A 19,730-nucleotide genomic window follows, 5' to 3' on the forward strand; every position below is an offset into this window, starting at 1 on the left:
CCCTGGGAGGGAGAAGGAGTGACTGTGGCTGTGGGCGGGGCGGTGGGGGAGGGAGGGTGGCCGGGCTGTTCCTGCAGCCTGCCACAAAGGGAAGGGCTGTCTGGCTGCCCCTGCCCCTCGCGTGGGGGGCAGGCAAGGAAGAGGAGGTGCGCAGGTGGGAGTGTGTGGTGATGGGGAGCTGGTGTGTGTTCCTCTGGGCAGGCAGCGAGCTTGCTAGCTGGTGACGCAGAGGGAAGGGGTGGGGGGAGAGGCTGTGTCAAATCTGGATCAGAGTAGAGTTGCTGAGTAACAACTTTCCTATGGAGGAGGGCAAGTAGTGGCTTACTTCCATGTATTTTGCATGCAGCTGTAGGATGCTCTGTACTGCTCATGAGGCTGGATAGTTGTGGATTTCTTTCCTGGAGACCCACAGACTGAAACAGTATCCTAGTCACGTTCTCAAATATATTCACTATTTTGTCTCCTTTAGATGTGGCAATCTATTCTATGCTCTTTCTTCTTCTCGCTGTGTTATGGTAAAGTTCTGGTCCCCAAGATCTGAGTGCAACACTGCTTGGAGAAAGAATATTGTGGAAATAGGTGGTGTTGAGGGGAGGGGGAAAACCATGTGCAGTGGTAATTTATGATATGATTTGCCAGTATCTGTTGTGAACAGTAACAGAGTAAGCAGTTGTAAACGCTTCTATGTTTGTAAGTATGTAGCAAGAAATAGTGATCTCTCTGAGAAGTGGGCTATGTTGTAGTGCACAGATGGGGTTTGAATGAGACATTTCACCTGTTCCCTTTCAGAGCCTGAAGAAGAACCAGAAGAAGAGCTTCTGTCAGAGGCTGAGACACCCAAAATCAAGAAGAAGAAGAAACCCAAGAAACTAAAGGAACCCAAAGTGCCCAAGCTCAGCAAGCGTCAGAAGAAGGAGGTAAGGAAAAGGATGCCTAAGGTCACACTCCAAAATACAGATATATGTTGAGTGAGGGTGTTTACTGTTGTTGTTGGCTTACGACTGAAATCCTTTGTATGAACCCTCTAGAGCTTGGGGAGAGTGTGGTGTTTAGTGCTTATCCAGGGTATTTTCTCACAGCTGCCTGATCTTCTCTCTCCCTCCCTCCCCAGCTAGGGGACAGCTCTGGTGAGGGGAATGAGTTTGTGGAGGAAGAAGAGGAGGTTCTGCGCTCTGACAGCGAGGGCAGTGACTACACTCCTGGGAAGAAGAAAAAGAAGAAATTAGGGCCCAAGAAGGAAAAGAAAAACAAAGCCAAGCGCAAGGAGGAGGAGGAAGAAGAGGAAGAAGATGATGACTCGAAGGTGAGAAGCTACCCTGCTGACTGACTGCTTCCTCCTCGTTCCCATGTATCTGATTTTGGGGATCATTGCGCTCTCCATTTGTGATGGTACATAGAGTTGGGGCTGTTCAGTCTCTTCTTCCTCCGCTAGACCTGCGTGATTTGACCGCTTTCCCACCTTGCATTCCTTCCCCTCTTCTGCCTTAAGCACACCTAGAATGTGTATTGAATCCAAAGACTTTTCCCACCTCCACGGATGTTCTGTTGAGGCTGTGTCCTATGGCAGTGATAAGTGGATGAGGGGGGAAGAAAAACCCCCTAGTCCTGACCCATTGGGTCATCTGTAGGTGCGCGGAAGTTCTGCTCTTTCCTAGAGCAGAATTAGAGCTTTTTCTCAGAGTTGTTGTGATTCTCTTTGCACAGGAGCCAAAGTCATCTGCTCAACTCCTGGAAGACTGGGGCATGGAGGACATCGATCATATCTTCACAGAGGAGGATTACCGCACTCTCACCAACTACAAAGCTTTCAGCCAGTTTGTCAGGTGAAGTGCAGGCCTGCACGTGGAAGGACTCTGGAGCAAAAAAGAGATGGGACAAGCTCTAGATTCTTTGTTTTTGGAACCTCAAGGCACATTAGAGGCACTAGCATCCTACCTAGACCAAAAACTGAAGCAACAGTAAAATAATTGATCCACATCATTTTTTTTGTTTTCAGTGACGGAGATGATGCAAGTCATCGCTCCCAGTCCCCTTTCTTCCCTAGTATGCCAACTGCCATTTCACTTTCCAAGCCCCTGAGCATTTGCATCCTCCACACAGAGTGAAGGATGGGAGTGGAGAGATTCATTGGTTGTTGAAATCAGAGATTAGAAAGGAATGTAGCTTGAGATAGAGGTGCTGATGGGGGTGGTGGCAGGGAGGAATAATGATCTAGATTTCAGAGTGGTTGGTAACTCTTCTTTTCTTAACTGTATGCAGGCCACTTATTGCAGCCAAGAACCCTAAAATAGCAGTGTCGAAGATGATGATGGTACTGGGAGCCAAATGGAGGGAGTTTAGCACAAACAACCCCTTCAAGGGAAGTTCAGGTGCATCTGTGGCAGCTGCTGCAGCTGCAGCTGTTGCAGTAGTGGAGAGTATGGTGACAAATGTGGATGCTGTCCTGCCACAGCCCCCTGTAGATGTGCCGCTCAGGAAAGCCAAGACAAAGGAGGGCAAAGGTGAGATCAAGAACCTTGGCAGGATGGTAGAGGGTGAGTGATGTCAAGGCAGTAGTCTTTCTGACTTGCAGGCTCCTCTGTTCCCAGGACCCAATGCCCGGCGGAAGCCGAAGGCCAGTCCTCGTATTCCTGATATCAAGAAACCTAAAACAAAGAAGGTGGCACCTTTGAAAATCAAACTGGGAGGATTTGGTTCCAAGCGTAAGAGATCATCAGTAAGTGACGTTGTTTGCTGGACCTTCTGAGGTGGAGGTGATGATGTGCTAGAAATGCTGGGATGCATGTCTGATTGCCACCCCCAGCATGTGTGCCTGAGTAGCATAGCTTTTTCTTTTACCTACATCAGAGTGAAGATGATGATCTGGATGTGGAGTCAGACTTTGACGATGCCAGCATCAACAGCTACTCTGTTTCAGATGGATCTACGAGCCGTAGTAGCCGCAGTCGTAAAAAACTCAAAGCTGGAAAAAAGAAAAAGAAAGGTATTGATGCTTGCTGTCAGTTGAAGACAAAGCACAGCTAAGTGTGTAGAAAGGTTAGAGCAATGTCTGTGCAGAATTTGGGCATTTAACAGCGTATGTGGGGGAGGAGAATTCTTCATGAAGGAAGAACATGGCATTATAAGGAAAAGCTTTTCGGGAGTTCCTTCTTGTCATGGTAGGGGAGCACAGTGCTGAGTTTTCCTGGTCTCAGCTACACCTTTAATTTCATGGGTGGAAGGAGGCACGAAGGGCCTTCTTTTACTCCCGTTGCAGCTCGTGCTCCCTGCGCTGTTTACTTACATAGATGGAGGAAGAGTTCTGGATTCTGGATCTCTGTATTACTACATAGGCTGTTGGGAGAGTACCCTCCCTTGCTGTAGGAAGCCTGTACCTGTGGCTTGTACCGCTGTAACTCCTCACCACCCTCTGCAGGTGAGGAGGACTCCACAGTGGCTGTGGATGGCTATGAGACTGATCACCAGGACTACTGTGAGGTGTGCCAGCAGGGAGGAGAAATCATACTGTGTGATACCTGCCCTCGTGCCTACCACATGGTTTGCCTGGACCCAGACATGGAGAAAGCCCCAGAGGGCAAATGGAGCTGCCCACACTGTGTGAGTACTGGATTCCCCCAAACTGTGCAAGAAGTCGTGGAGGGGGATGTCAGTGTCTTGGGGCTACTCTTCTACAGTAATAAAATAATCACAAATGTGTGACGTTGGTTTTCTGATTTCCCACTCGTGTAGGAAAAAGAGGGCATTCAGTGGGAAGCAAAGGAGGATAACTCTGAAGGTGAGGAAATCCTGGAGGATGTTGTGGGGGATGCTGAGGAAGAGGATGACCACCATATGGAGTTCTGTAGAGTCTGCAAGGATGGAGGAGAGCTGCTGTGCTGTGATGCCTGTCCTTCGTCTTATCACATCCACTGTCTGAATCCCCCGTTGCCAGAGATTCCAAACGGAGAGTGGCTGTGTCCTCGCTGCACTGTGAGTTTCTACTAGCACCATTCTCCTATCGCTACAGGAAATAATCGATCTAATCCCTTTGGATCATCATATTTTCCCAGAAGTGCTTAGTCTTCTGAAGACTTATCCTCTCACACTTTTGTCAAACATCGAGGACTGGCTTTCTGTGGCTGGATTGCCCCTTGATGGTTGGCTCCTTTCTCCAGACAGCAGGAAGGACAGGATTACAGCCGTTGCATCTCATGAGGTTTGCCCACACATGGAGTAGTTGGGCAGTTTTGGGTCCAGGATGCCAAGGCTCAGTTTTCTTGGATCCTGCATGCATGTAGAAGCAGGAGAAACTGCAAGCAAATTCAGTGCTTAAAAAAATATTTTTAAACTGCTGAGCCAAACAGTTTTTTTTTGCACTGCAAGCTCTGTAATGCCAAGCCCTTTCTTAGTAGATGGTTGGGAGAAATGTCACGCTTTCCCAGGAGGTTCTTGAAATGAAGTATTATAAACGATGTTAGGTGTTTTCATTAGGTGATAAGGACTTTTAAGATGATGAACAAAAAAACTGCTTCAGGACATATCCATAGGCTGTGCTGATAGTTCTACAGCAAAATACTTTCTGCACAAACTTTCAATGGAGTTGTGGTTGGATAGACTACTGGGCTCATCAAGCTTAGCAATTTGTGTGTTTCCTGTAGAATTTCTGAATTGGTGTGGCCTTGGGGAGACAACTAAATTGAGATACTGAATTCAGTTTGGGGTTTGTCAGTCTAGAAAGAAAGATAAACTGGAGGGAAGCTCAAAGAAATGCTGGAGGTAAGAGGATGAAAGCTTCCAAGTCCAAAAAGCAAATTCCATTTGCGTGGTAAGTTATAACTAAGGAAGAGAACTGTGACTCTGTATGTTTCTACTCAGCACTTGAGTGTTAGAGTACATAAACTCTGATGTAGCAAGCTCTGTTTAACTTTTCAGTGCCCAGCTTTGAAAGGAAAGGTGCAGAAGATCTTGATCTGGAAGTGGGGTCAGCCCCCGGTTGGCCCCCCACCACCACGTCCACCTGATGCAGACCCTAATGCTCCTCCCCCTAAGCCTCTGGAGGGTCGGCCTGAAAGGCAGTTCTTTGTCAAATGGCAGGGCATGTCCTACTGGCACTGCTCTTGGGTGTCAGAGTTGCAGGTGAGTGATGGACTCTAACCATGTCATAAGGGTGGATAGTTGGGGGGAAAACATCCTAGTAACTTCTGCTTCTGTCCTTATTCCAGCTGGAGCTGCACTGCCAGGTCATGTTTCGTAACTACCAACGCAAAAATGATATGGATGAGCCACCCTCAGGGGACTTTGGAGGGGAAGAGGAGAAAAGCCGAAAGAGAAAAAACAAGGACCCCAAATATGCTGAGATGGAGGAGCGCTTCTATAGATACGGGATCAAACCCGAGTGGATGATGATCCACAGGATCCTTAATCATAGGTAGGGGAGGTAGCAAAGCGGATTTTCAACAAAGACCTGCGGGGCTAAGGGAGGGTGGATGAGCTAAACTGCAGTATGACTAGGGGAAACAGTGGGAGCTGTTTTGTTGGTATGACAAACGTGGTTCTGTTTCTGTTGCTTCATTAAGGGATCCTTCTCTCCCATTTGAGTGGATTGGGTGAATACTGTCACTTCACTGTGCTTAAGACTTACTGGTTTCTTCCACAGTGTGGATAAGAAGGGGAATGTCCACTATTTGATTAAATGGAGAGACCTACCCTATGACCAGGCATCCTGGGAAAGTGAAGATGTGGATATCCAAGATTATGACCTCTACAAGCAAGCCTACTGGAATCACAGGTAAGAGAAATATCCAGAGGCTATGTTAATTTCCCTTCCCTCAAGAGAAAATACTGGAGTGTGTCGGCCCCTAGCACTGACTGGATTAATATATGGAGATAGCCAAGAAGCATATTCTTGTTGCTGACTCCTTGTTCCTTCAAACAGGGACCTTGTGCCTCTCCACCAGTTCGTGAAGGTTCCAGCCCTGTTCTCTTAAGCCTATTTGAGTTGGATGGTTGCCCTCCTATTCTTTGCAATAGTTTTCCCTCAGTCTGTTACAAAAGCCATTAAACTTGCATGTTCTTGGGCCTGTCTGTGCATAGGGAGCTGATGAGAGGTGAAGAGGGCAGACCTGGCAAGAAGTTAAAGAAGGTGAAGATGCGGAAACTGGAAAGACCCCCTGAGACTCCCACAGTAGATGTAAGTTACTGTTTATTGCTTAGGAGCCATCTGATATAGCTGTTTATTTTGAGGACCAAGCAGTTAAATAGGAAACTGAAGAGTGAAGAACATATGGTTTAGAGTTCCTTCCTGGCCCAAACAATGAATGGGTGTTAGAGCCTTCAGACAAAGGCCCACCTTTTCCATTGGGTGAGACACTGGCTGACCCTTGGTGAAAGGGTTTCCAAAAAAAGGTTTTTTGGTGGATACCTTTGGCTGTTTGGGAATTTTGTCTGGTGCTAGTCTGGTTGTCATCTGTGAGGTCTTATCTGCACTAGGGAATATATAGGTGAAAGGGAAGGAGTCTTGGTAGTTGTCTAACCTAAGGTAAAGGATCTCAACTCTTCCTTCTTTCCACTGTAGCCAACAGTGAAATATGACCGGCAACCGGAGTACCTCGATGTAACAGGGGGAACCTTACATCCCTACCAACTGGAAGGACTGAACTGGCTGCGCTTCTCTTGGGCCCAGGGCACAGATACAATCTTGGCCGATGAAATGGGTCTGGGAAAGACTGTGCAGACAGCTGTGTTCCTATATTCCTTATACAAAGAGGTGAGAGCTGGGAGATCACTACCCAGGGAGATTCTGCCTGTGAGAGCTGTTTCTCTCACTGTAGATCACTGCTGTAGATCACTACCCAGGGAGATTCTGCCTGTGTTAGTGATTGCATTCATCTAATACTCTTACTGACTCTATTCATAGGGCCACTCAAAGGGTCCCTTCTTGGTGAGTGCCCCATTGTCCACAATCATCAACTGGGAACGAGAATTTGAGATGTGGGCCCCAGATATGTATGTCGTGACGTATGTTGGGGACAAAGACAGCCGGGCCATCATCCGTGAGAATGAGTTCACTTTTGAGGATAATGCCATACGTGGAGGCAAAAAAGCATCCAGAATGAAGGTACAGAACTCTGCTGTAACGCAAGCCTGAACTGAAAGAAGAGATGCACTAGACTGGCTTTCAGCAGCTAGGATTCAGATACTTTAATGTCCCTGGGAACTGATTGTACTTGTAGTTTCCAAGGGGAAATAACTGCAAATTGATGACTAGTGGGCGTTTAGACTCCTGCTCTAGACTGCTTAAACACACTCCTACTAGTCTGAACTAATTCAATACTGGAAAAAGAGTTGACTATGGTAATACTGACCGTAGGCAAGTTCCTCTATCTCTTCTACTTAATCTGTGAAGCTGTGCATCGCTTCCACAGATCTATGGCAATGTCAGAGTTGCCACTGTACGGGGTGGGAAAGAAAACCCAAATGAAAAACCGAAAACCAACAAACATGCAAAAAAGTATCAACTTTTTAATCTCTCTGAACTGGCTGACAGTGAGGCCATACCTAGATTTCTGAGAAATGGCATTCTGTGCCCAGACAGGAAGGAAGAGCCTGATCTAGGTGGCTAGTTTTTGTAGAACTTTAGTCTTCCTAGGAAAAGCAAGATGGGAGCTAAAGCTTCTGGTGGCAGAGATAGGATTCCTTTGTTTCCCTTGGAATCGAACTGCATTAAGTACTAACAGTAATTTAAAGTTCCAGGGTAAACTGCTTATCTTTTTAAGTCTTAGCTTTTTGATGAGCCACCCTTCTCCACATCTTATTTCCCTAATGTGCCTCTATTTGCTGCTTATTTGTTAAACTTCTCTGTTAATATTTGGCAACTGTCCAGAAGTAGCAGGTACTGAGGGGGTTGAGGAGACTCGCATGTGTTAAGAGACTAATGGGGAATTAAAAGGCTGTAATGGTTTGGGTAGCACTCTGAATCTTGTGACGGGAAACTGTGGGTGTGAAGAGGTTTTGATGTGCTGTTTGACCAGGGCTCGTCAGAATAATTTAATGGAGGAACACTGCATCTACTTTGTCCTGGGGCATTCCCCTGTCCCGTTACCATGTTCATCCTTTTCCTTTGCAGAAGGAGGCTGCTGTGAAGTTCCATGTGCTTCTCACTTCCTATGAACTGATCACAATTGATATGGCCATACTAGGCTCTATTGACTGGGCCTGTCTTATTGTGGATGAAGCTCACAGACTGAAGAACAATCAGTCTAAGGTACAGAGAAGCAGAGGTGGCTTATGGGCATGGCAGATGTTGCAGTGGGGAATGGGCAGAGAGTGTTCAGAAAATTAGATAGCTGCTCCTAAGCACATAAGTTTGTCTGCCAACTCCTAGTCATTTGTTCGATGGTAAATTTTGATACATTATTAAAAAAAAATCAACAGCCTTCATTTGGAGATTGAAGTTGTTGCCAATGTTAATCACTTTTATACATATCACTGGTTAAAACAGCTTTCTGGGTGAATAGGCAATTGGTGTACAGTGGAATACCAAAAAACCTGGGTGTCGTTGCTCTCAAATACAAACTGGCTTCTCTGGAAACAGATCATATATCTGCACCACCTCTTATTCTGGAAAGGTTTACCATACTGAGCATAAAACAAGCTGCATGAGCACAATTATCCTGCTTCCAGAGTAGGCTTGCTGTCTGCATTCATCCAGCTTTGTAGCAGAACTAATTAGATATTATAGAAATGGGAGAGGTGGGCAGAGGTGTTCAGAAATGCCTGGGTAGATACTGAAAGCCATATAGTTGCTTTTATACGAGGCTGCACCTTAGCTAGGCTTGTTTGAATTCAGTAGACTTGACTGTACTTTCTAATCCAGCCCCTCCCTAAGCCCTTGTATCTTGATTCTGGTATTGATTTGTCTGTCTTCAGCTGCGTTCTAGTGCTCTGTATGCTAAAAACAATTGTTATTGGAAATCTGGTTTTATGGGTTCTTGGAGACTAAAACAAAATCACCTCTTGATTTATCTTTTTTTGTCTGTTTAAATGGCTTTAGCTTTTTGGGTCTCGGTGTGAGGCATCTTTCCAAGACACCACAGCTGTGCTTGCAGTCCAGTTTCCAGATCTTTTTCTATTGTAGGCACTAAGACTGGATGCCATTCTATGCTTAACATTGAAATTACTGGAAGTGGTAATGAATGCTTACTATTAATATTCATTAATTGAAAGAGGATGTAAATGCTCAAGGTTACACTATGACTAATAGTTACAATTGGTTATCCACCAAGACCATTGAATCTACTTTTCTCTAGAGCAGTTTCGTGTCCCATAAGGGCAGCTTCAGGTGTTTGGCTCCAACATGGATCAGATGCTTCTTGACAGATTACCTACCAAAGTTTTGGAGATATAATCAGTAACTTCCATATTTGATTCCAAAATAAGAATGTTTTTTGACTATAACTATGTAGAAAGATACATCCCCGTGGAGGGCACTAGAAGGATCCTTCTGGTGTGATAACCAAAGCATAAGTGATTGTGGGTTTCTCTGTGGCTTTTTTGTTTGCCGTCTAGTACAATCAACTTTAAGTTTGACCTTGTATCTTGCCAAGTGTAAACTAAGTAAAGAAATGGCCAACCTCCTAAATAAATTACTGCTTTAGTGTCAGTTTGTGCTGGTGAACATGGTACACTTGTACTTTTCAGTTCAGTACTTCAACTGCTCACTGCCTCTGTCTGGAATTACTTAAAACCAGCACAAACTACCTTAGAGACACATTGGCAAACCCTTAGCTCTTTCTCCTTTGCTTGTTCAGAGCTCTGGAACATTGCCAGGATTGATACGACTAGGAAGAGTGACTTAGCTATTTCTAGAATTCTCAAGGCAGAGTAGTTGTAAGAATGTGGAACACTAATTTAGCAAGAAAAAGCACATAGTGTAGCAGTCTGGAAATGAGTGGTGGTCTGAAGGAGATTGTAACTTAAAAGAGCAAAAGAAACCTACCAGTACCTGATGGCTTGTAGGATTTGCTGCAGTCATGTTTTAGCTATGCAGAACAATGATCCAAGTGAGATCAGTCTAGTGACCCTGACTGGAATGTGAACTACTTGGAGCTCTTGTCCAAATAGCTGATGTGATCTAAATTGAACTGTAGCTTGGTGTCAAGGTTTTTTTTTTCCTAGGATAAATTATTTTTTGTAGACCTGTGACTTAATAAGCCTTTGACATGTTTGTGTGTTTTTTTTTTTTCCTCCACCATTTCTTCACCGCTCTCTACTTCCAGTTCTTCCGTGTGCTGAATGGTTACTCCCTCCAGCACAAGCTGTTGCTTACAGGAACTCCCCTGCAGAACAACCTGGAAGAACTGTTCCACCTAAAAGAGATATTCCAGTATGTCTTGCGGTGCAAGTCCGCCTGCCTGTCTTGTCACTCCTATTCCCTTCCTAATTTTTTTTTCTTTCTCCTTTGTGGCTTTTGCTGAGTGTCTGTTTTTCTGCAGTAACTTGGAGGGCTTCCTAGAAGAGTTTGCAGATATTGCCAAGGAAGATCAGATCAAGAAGCTGCATGACATGCTGGGCCCACACATGCTGAGGCGTCTCAAAGCTGATGTTTTCAAGAATATGCCATCCAAGACTGAACTCATTGTTAGAGTGGAGTTGAGCCCCATGCAGAAGTGAGTGTGAGGATGAAGAGAGCACCTGCTGTTAAAGTACTGTTGCTCTGTTCTGCTCTTTCAAAGAGGATGCTGAAACAGTCTCATCCTCGCTATAGGGCTTTCTACACGGTGGATAGGAGGAAGATTTCCTGCTGCCACTATAGCAGAGGGAGGACTAATCCCGTGCTCTGATGTAAGGGATAAAGAGATAGTGAATGCCACTGGCAGAGCCTAGGTAGCTGGCAGGTAATGCCAGGAGCTGTGCGGAGTTTAGCAAGACAGTATGTTAGTCATTCTCCTGAGGAGTGTCTGAGTTGTATTCTCTTTTTCTTTTCAGGAAATACTATAAATACATTTTGACAAGAAACTTTGAGGCACTGAATGCACGGGGTGGTGGTAACCAAGTCTCCTTACTCAATGTTGTTATGGATCTGAAGAAGTGCTGTAACCACCCCTACCTCTTTCCTGTGGCTGCTATGGTATGTCCAGTCACTTATTCTGTATAAGCAAATTCCCTGCTGGTTGTTAGCTAGGGAACCAGTTAGCTCCCTAGCAAAGCGTGGAGGGGTTACCCTTCCTCTGTTTCTGCTTCTATGTTTTTTTCATCCTGTCTGTGTAGACCCAACATGGTAAAAGATCTTTCCTTTTCCAGAATCTTTGTATGACAGGTAGGAGCTATCTTGTGAGTCATGTAATGTGGTGAAGACAGTAAGAGTAGGGACTAAGTCAATAAGAGGAGGGCATCTAGGAGTCGAATTGCAAGAGGCACAGGGTAGCGCTGATGTTGCATATAAGTAGCGCTACACATTGTGGTTGTGCCAAGCTAAATGACCAGACGTGAGTCAGCATCTGATGAACACAGCTAGGGACTAAAACCAAACTACATCCCTTCAAGCTGTTTTCTTCCCCCACCCCACCCCTTACTCCCCTTCTTTTCTCGTTCTTCTCAGGAAGCTCCAAAAATGCCAAATGGCATGTATGATGGTAGTGCTCTTATTCGAGCCTCTGGAAAGCTGTTGCTGCTCCAGAAGATGTTGAAGAACCTTAAGGAAGGAGGTCACAGGGTGCTCATATTCTCTCAGGTATATGAGGAAATACCTTAAGGCTGGGAATTCTTTTTCTGAGAAAGGAACCTGTTGATCTGCTATCCCCTTGTCCCTCACTCTTTTGTGGTGGTGTTTTTCTGATGTGCAGATGACTAAAATGTTGGACCTTCTAGAAGATTTTTTGGAACATGAAGGGTACAAATATGAGCGGATTGATGGAGGAATCACAGGGAACATGCGTCAGGAGGCTATTGATCGCTTCAATGGTATGGAGTCTCCTACTTTGCAAAATTAAACCTGTTGCCTTGTATGTGCTTAGCAGTCAACATGGAGTTGTTGTGGCCAGAGTCTTCCATTGCTCTCCCAGAATCTTAAATCAGTAGTGATTCCCCCTCAGGTGATGTGGGTCAGATACAAATCGTTGTTTGAGTAATGCACTCTCCCTGATTACTTTTGTTCTCTTGTTTTATCTAAGCTCCTGGTGCTCAGCAGTTCTGCTTTTTGCTTTCAACTCGAGCTGGGGGTCTTGGTATTAACCTAGCCACGGCAGATACTGTGATTATCTATGATTCAGACTGGAACCCCCACAATGACATCCAGGTGAGTCTGAGTGAGACCACTCACTAAGGAATAATCCTGAGGAAGAGGGGAGAAATGAAATCATCAGCATGAGTGAAGAAATGTGAGAGTTCCTCTCTAGAAATATGCAAAATTAGAGCAGTGAGGATGGGTAGAGATGGGAAGTGAAATAGTGGAGGGTTCTTCCAGGGCCCAGCCTTCACTAATGTTAAGAGCCAACGTGAAGGCAACTGGGAAGCTTGTGGAGGTAGGCGGGGTGTATCAGACATGTGTAGCTCTAGACTGTTCTGAGCACATCTCTTTTCTAGGCCTTCAGTCGTGCACACAGAATTGGACAGAACAAGAAAGTGATGATATACCGCTTTGTGACAAGGGCCTCAGTGGAGGAACGTATCACTCAGGTGGCCAAGAAGAAAATGATGCTAACTCATCTGGTAGTGAGACCAGGGTTGGGCTCCAAGACAGGCTCCATGTCCAAACAGGAACTTGATGACATTCTCAAATTTGGCACTGAAGAGCTCTTCAAGGATGAGGCTACTGAGGGGGGTGAGTGCCTGGAAGTAGAACTGAAGAAGGTGGGGAGGTCTGGGTCTTCTAGTGAGCAACTGTAGGCACAGTGCTGATCGTAGCTTTTCAGAGAGGTCTAGGGTGGCAGTCCCTTTCCTAGTCCCTTGAGATCCACTCAGCAACTGTGCCTATGCTCTTCCCTCAGGGGATAACAAAGAAGGTGAGGACAGCAGTGTCATCCACTATGATGACAAAGCAATTGAGCGTCTATTGGATCGGAACCAGGATGAAACAGAAGATACAGAACTTCAGGGCATGAATGAGTATCTCAGCTCCTTCAAGGTGGCCCAGTATGTGGTTCGTGAAGAGGAGATGGGGGTGAGTATGAGGTGGATGTTGGCTAGTATCTTCTGCTGAATGATATATGAACAATTAAGCAAATTGAGCTGCGATGCTTTTAAGGGCAAGCAGGCATATATCTGCTCAGACAGGTTGGGATTTGGAGTGTAGGGCTCTAAATTTGTTACTTCTCTGTGGCAGGAGGAGGAGGAGGTTGAACGGGAGATCATTAAGCAGGAGGAGTCAGTGGATCCTGATTACTGGGAGAAACTGCTGCGTCACCATTACGAACAGCAGCAGGAGGATCTGGCCAGGAATCTGGGCAAGGGCAAACGTATTCGCAAGCAAGTTAACTACAATGATGGCTCACAGGAGGACAGAGGTACAAATCCACAGGAACCTGAGGGAGAAATGGGTGTAAGTATATGTTGCTGGGAAGTAACGGAGTAGCGTCTCAGGCTCACGTGCTGTTTTTCTTTCAGACTGGCAGGATGACCAGTCAGATAATCAGTCAGATTATTCAGTTGCTTCTGAAGAAGGAGATGAGGACTTTGATGAGAGGTCTGAAGGTAAGTTCTGGTGAAGCCAGAGTTCCTGGGTCACTTTCCCTGAGTGTGGGAAGAGCTGGGACTTGATTTGGGTGATTTTATACACTTTGTGGTGCTGTTTTGCAAGGGAAATATTCACACATCAATGTGCTGTGCATTGTCTCTCTTCCTTAGCTGCATTTCTCTCTTCAGCAGCTCGTCGGCCTAGCCGCAAAGGCCTGAGAAATGATAAGGATAAGCCTCTGCCTCCCTTACTTGCCCGTGTGGGAGGGAACATTGAGGTAAGTAGTGCCAGGGTAGGTGTTTGCATTCTAGCTGCTTCTGTATGGCTCTTGCCATATCTGTCTTGTCTCCTCTTCCATTCTAGGTCTTGGGTTTCAACGCCCGCCAGCGGAAAGCCTTCCTCAATGCTATCATGCGCTATGGAATGCCGCCTCAGGATGCCTTCACCACTCAGTGGCTTGTGCGGGACCTCCGTGGCAAGTCAGAGAAAGAGTTCAAGTGAGTCTGCATTAGGCGTGGGTGGAAGACTAGCAACGTCTAGTCCCTTTGGGAAAGAACGAGAATTGAGCTTTTTCTGGCCTTTCCTTAGAGACTACATTTCCTCAAATGTATTAGTTGATCCTTTGTCGGGGAATGAAGTATAAGCTGGGAGAGACTAGGAGGTTGTTCCTGGTTCTCTTCCTTGGACTCAACTCATCAATTGCCAAAAGCAAGTGCTTTTAGAGGAATAGCATGGCCATGCAAGCATGTAATGAGTACTCTCCAAGTCCTTTTTGGGCTTATAGTTGTTTCTGGCTCAAGACTTTGAATCAGCTGTGTGTCCTTTATGTACGTAGTAATTCTATCAGGAAGTTCTCCCTTGAAGGAGCCTTGAACCCCAGAACTTGTGTTACAATGGGTTAGGAGTCTCAGTTTGATCTCCCTTATGTGTTGAAAGGGCTCTGATAGTGCGTGTCTCCAGCTAGCCCACTTTACAAACTGCTTGTCTCTCAACTGCTCCAGGGCCTATGTCTCACTATTCATGCGCCATTTATGTGAACCTGGAGCTGATGGTGCGGAGACCTTTGCAGATGGGGTCCCACGGGAAGGTCTTTCTCGACAGCATGTCCTTACTCGCATTGGGGTCATGTCACTTATACGCAAAAAGGTAGGTGTCTAGCACAGCAATGTAGCCTTTGCTCTCCATGCAACTTGTAGTCACTGGGGCCCTGAGCTAGTGAGTTCTCTCTTCACACCTGTTTTTGTTGTGTGCTGAGTGGTCTGTCTCTTCTGGCTTGAGGATGAGCTTTGTATGACTCCTCCAATGATACATCTTTCTCTTCCTCTCATGCAGGTGCAGGAATTTGAGCACGTGAATGGCCGTTGGAGTATGCCAGAACTGGCAGAGATAGAGGAGAACAAAAAACTTTCCCAGCCAAGCTCACCCTCTCCGAAAACTCCAACTCCTTCGACACCGGGGGATACGCAGCCAAATACGCCTGCCCCTGTCCCTCCACCTGGTGAGAGCTCCATTCTTGTGCAGTTCTGCGTCCTGACTTCATCCTGGCTGTTCCCCTCACCAGAGCTGTGGTGGTGGGGTCTGGGAGTGGACGCAGATAAACTTACCTCTCATGTTAGGAGGGCTGCCAAAGACATGTGCAAGCCCTTAAAGGCAAGAGAGTACACTAGCTTTCCTTGGATGAACTGACATGAGTGAGAAGGCCCAGCATTTGTAATGGGCAGGAAAGGGGGATCATCTTGAGTGATCTTGGTCTCATTTTGATGGGCATAATCTCTGGGAGCAAAGGAGATGGGTACTTGGTAACTGAGGGAAGACCTTACTGATGGCTTCTCTTTTGTGTGCTGTGCTACTCTCGGGTGGGGAATACACAGAAGAAGGAGTAAAAGTAGAAGAAGGAGCCAGCGCTAAGGAGCAAGGAGAGTCATCTGAACCAGAGAAAGAGCTCAGTGCCTCTGCTACTGAAACAGAGGTCCCTATGGAGGTGAGTGTTGGGTTGCTTGTTTGCCTCGTGCCAATTGCAGATGTGTCTACTTCTACCCCTCCTTCTGTGTCATTCAGCTGCTGAGACAGAGGTGAGTTCTTGGAATGATATTTAAAGATAATTCTGACCCGACAGTTTTGTGCATCTTTGCTCTCCAAACTGCTGTGACTGTCTTCTGTTTCCATGCATTGCTCCACTTCTCATTGATTTCTGTCCTCAGCAGTGTGCCCAGCCTGTGGAGACCCCACCACAGGAAGCAAAATCCCCAGTGAACCCCACAGAAGTAGAAGAAAAAAAAGTAGAGGAACCGGAGGTGAAGGAAAGACCAGATGAACCAATGGAAGTGGAAAGCAAAGGTATCCCTAGGGATGTTGTTTCATACCTTGAACAGCAATAGACCCCCCTCCTATAGACCCTATTTTCCTAAAGCTGCATCTTTGCTTCGGGACTTTTTCCTAAAGAAACAGGTGTAAATGTAGATAATCAGTGGGGCTATTCTAGGACTTTGAACAAGGGGTTAGGGAACAGTATTGGATTTCACAGGTTGAAGAACAAAACCTTGGACTTGCCCCTACATCTTGTTCGCCTACATCTCATGTCCCTCTTCTCTCCTGCAGCTGATGTGGAGAAAGTGGAAGACAGGGCACCTATTGAAAATCCCCCTGAACCTCCTATAATCACTCTGGATGAGAAAGGTAAGTCATAATTCCATTCTCTTTCTTAACCCCTCCCCTGCAAGGATTCCTTGTGGGTCCAGCTTGCTGTGGTATCTGCCATGTTCTTTCTAATAATTTCCTGTGTGTACAGATGAGAAAAAGGATGATGATAAGAGAGATATAGTGATGCTGCAGAATGGAGAGATGCTGAAGGAGTCAGTAGATGAAAGGCACAAGAAGGCAGTAAAGCAGCGCTTCATGTTCAACATAGCAGATGGTGGCTTCACTGGTATGAGGAATCTTTATATGCTTGAACTTGTTCATATGCCCCTGCTTGTATTCATGAAATAACTTTTGAACTGTTCTGGTGTCTCTTGCCTTTCCAGAGCTACATTCTCTGTGGCAGAATGAAGAGCGGGCTGCAACTGTCACAAAGAAGACCTATGAGATCTGGCATCGGCGTCATGACTACTGGCTCCTTGCTGGGATTATCAAGTATCCTTAGCCTGACAGACCAGTTCTGTCCCCTTGTGCATAAACTGTCATGGTGAAGGTGGCTGTCCTGGGTCTGTCTGGAGTACATTAAGTGACAGAGTGCTTTATCTGCTTTCGGAAGAGTGAAAGTGATGGTGGGAGGAGTTGTTTCCTGCCAGCATAGTTAAGACTTAGCAGGACATAGTTCTCATTCCTTTTCCTTGGCTCCTGTTCCTCCCCCTCTCTGAAAACTACCCCCTCTTGAGAACTGTGTCTGCCTGGGCTGTATATTCCCTTGTTCTCACTGCCTTTGTTTGCCTGAGCTCATCCCATCTCAGTCATGGCTATGCCCGTTGGCAGGATATTCAGAACGATCCACGTTACGCCATCCTCAATGAACCCTTCAAGGGCGAGATGAACAGGGGTAACTTCCTGGAAATAAAGAATAAGTTCTTGGCAAGGAGATTTAAGGTAAGGATTTCTCCTCAGGGTGGTAAGTGCCTTTCAGCCAGCTGGACCTCTAAGAACAAGAGCTTGCTGTTCTGAGTTTTGTTAAGAAAGTGAAGGCTTCTGCAGTGCCTTTGATTTTAGGGGGGAAAAAATAAGCAATATCTCTTGGGATCATGCTGTAGCTCCATGATGGGAGCTCTAGAAAGGGTATTGGGGAGCTTGGTTCAGTGCTCGCTCTCTCCAAATGCTTATTGAACAACTGGTATGCTGGAGGCTTAAGGTTCAAGTGGCTGTTTCCCATCGCAGCTGCTGCCTGGTGTGCTACAACCCACTGAGTGCACCTAAGCAGAACTTGGAAATGCTGTATGGATTGGTGAAAGGTTGCCTGTAGTCTGTGCCTCAGCTTATTTGGGAGTGACCATAGCTTAGTTCTAGCAGTGATTTAAGACCAACCCAAATAAAGGCCATGTAGTCTCAGTCTTGGGGTAAAACATTAATTCAGTGTAGTCTGGCTGATCACTTCTGCACTAACAGGATTCAAATTGATTTTTCAAAAATGTCCCTGACATGCTTAACAGTTTTTTAGACTCTTCCTATAAGTAGCATGGGATATCTCTCACTCAGTATATTTCTCACTCTTCAGAAAGAAAGTGCCACCTCCTTTTGTTCCATAAAGAAGGAGTAAAATAGCAAGCAACTTGGTCTTTAAAAAGAATCTGAGGAGAAATGACAATCCTAGGGGACTTATGGTAGTCTTCTATTAAAGTAGATGTAGCCTGGTTTTCTTGTGTACCTGGCCTAGCTTAATGGAGCCCTTAGTTGTTTTGAGTAGAGCCTCAAGAGACCAATATAAACAGAAGCTGGTGAAAGGAGGTTAAGCTGCAGAATCTCACCTCATGAGAAAGTGGATAACTGGATCAGGAAAGACTAAGGGTGCAAAGAGGCTGCTTTTCAGGCAACTGCTGAAAGACTTTCTCTCATTACTGCCCCATCTTGCAGCTTCTGGAGCAAGCGCTAGTGATTGAGGAGCAGTTGCGGCGAGCTGCCTATCTAAACATGTCAGAAGACCCATCTCATCCATCTATGGCTCTGAACACACGTTTCGCAGAGGTGGAATGCCTGGCTGAGAGCCACCAGCACCTATCCAAGGAGTCAATGGCTGGGAATAAACCAGCCAATGCTGTGCTGCACAAAGGTAATGCAGTGTGTTAAACAAGGGTGGGATAGGTGTTCAACATTGCTGTTACTCTGGTCTTTTTCCCTGTGGGATATCCCTTTCCCCTCTGAACAGATGTCCCTTTCTCTTCCAGTTTTGAAGCAGCTGGAGGAGCTTTTGAGTGACATGAAGGCAGATGTGACTCGCTTGCCTGCCACCATTGCCCGTATCCCACCTGTAGCAGTGCGCCTGCAGATGTCCGAGCGCAACATCCTCAGCCGGCTGGCCAACCGCAGCAGTGAGCCCCCTCCACCGCCACCTCCCCAGCAAGTGCGTACCTCTCTGTCAGTAAGCAGGAGTTGCTATGGGAGGAGTTGGGGCTCCATGGGGAAAGGAAGCCAGGGTCCCTTGACCCGCTGTTGAGTCTCAGATCATCTTCTCTCACCCTACAGGTGGCCCAGCAGCAGTGAGTCCCTGGCCCAGTGCTGTTGACCTTTCGGCCAGCTGAAGTGAACCCCCCCATCCCACCCCTTCACACTCTGCCCCTCTGCCTGACATTCCTGACTGGGTGCTGTTTCCCTCCATGGAAGCTGCTGCGCAGGTCTCTGGGAGGAGAAGAAACTCCTTCCTCTGCAGCCAGCCCGTTGGAGCAAGGAGTGTGCTTAGGCGAGCAGGGGATGTATGATGGACTCTGTATATAGTGACTGGAGGCCACAGCGCCATGTCTGTTACACGGAGAACCTGGCTGCATTGCTCGCTGCCTCCGCCTGGAATTCCAGTTTTCATTTTTAATTTTATTTTGAGTTTGTTTACTGAGACAAGTGCGCAGGCAAGACCAAGCAAAAGCCAGGACAGAGACAAAGCTACCTCCATCAAGATCCTTTTTAATACAAAAACTGACCGGACTTGTCCACTAATAAACAGCTTGAAGACAAAAACAAAAAAAAAAATCCAGAGCAAAACCTTGGTAAAACTGAAAAATAAAGTTTCCTTGTATTTTATTTTGTTGCTTCTATTTAGGAGAAGAGGGGTGACATCCATTACCTCTCCCTCTGCTATTCCTGAGGAGTCCAGTCATGTCCTTTTTTTGGTTTTGGGGTATCCTACACCTCTGTGAATTCTTCCTTCCTCCTTGCACAGGTACCAAGCCCTTTCCCTGCTGCCTGCTTTTGGTATGTTTAAGCCCCTGCCCCAGATCATCACTTAGGCTGCTGCAGCCTCCTGAGGCCAGAGGCCTTCAGGGAGGATGAAGTTGTGCGGTAGCTGCCAGCGGAGGGAAGCGAGGGCCTGCTCTGCCTCCGGCCCGGGGGCGTGCCTAGGCCTGCAGCCTGCCCTCGGGGGAAGCCCTTTGGGGCAGGGACG

General features: G+C 46.4%; 1 protein-coding gene across 1 annotated transcript; it reads left to right on the forward strand.

The window, feature by feature from the left end:
- Positions 1–789: 789 nt before the first annotated feature.
- Positions 790–19,369, forward strand: CHD4 (chromodomain helicase DNA binding protein 4; the record flags this gene model as incomplete). The annotated part of the gene is made up of 38 exons (XM_009708808.1): positions 790–917; positions 1,112–1,303; positions 1,705–1,823; positions 2,260–2,501; positions 2,589–2,716; positions 2,848–2,983; positions 3,416–3,597; positions 3,730–3,969; positions 4,912–5,115; positions 5,202–5,407; positions 5,636–5,767; positions 6,073–6,169; positions 6,554–6,745; positions 6,896–7,096; positions 8,105–8,242; positions 10,257–10,363; positions 10,473–10,646; positions 10,966–11,107; positions 11,579–11,710; positions 11,823–11,940; positions 12,150–12,274; positions 12,562–12,799; positions 12,966–13,138; positions 13,301–13,481; positions 13,582–13,668; positions 13,840–13,928; positions 14,015–14,148; positions 14,653–14,797; positions 14,984–15,149; positions 15,523–15,632; positions 15,853–15,988; positions 16,250–16,327; positions 16,440–16,577; positions 16,675–16,783; positions 17,101–17,233; positions 18,212–18,407; positions 18,523–18,698; positions 18,821–19,369. Coding segments are annotated over 38 exons (5,642 nt in total), but the record flags the coding sequence as incomplete, so codon positions are not given.
- Positions 19,370–19,730: the final 361 nt, after the last annotated feature.

The sequence above is a fragment of the Cariama cristata genome, unplaced genomic scaffold (assembly GCF_000690535.1).
Source record: "Cariama cristata isolate BGI_N322 unplaced genomic scaffold, ASM69053v1 scaffold1190, whole genome shotgun sequence".
NCBI lineage: Eukaryota > Metazoa > Chordata > Aves > Cariamiformes > Cariamidae > Cariama > Cariama cristata.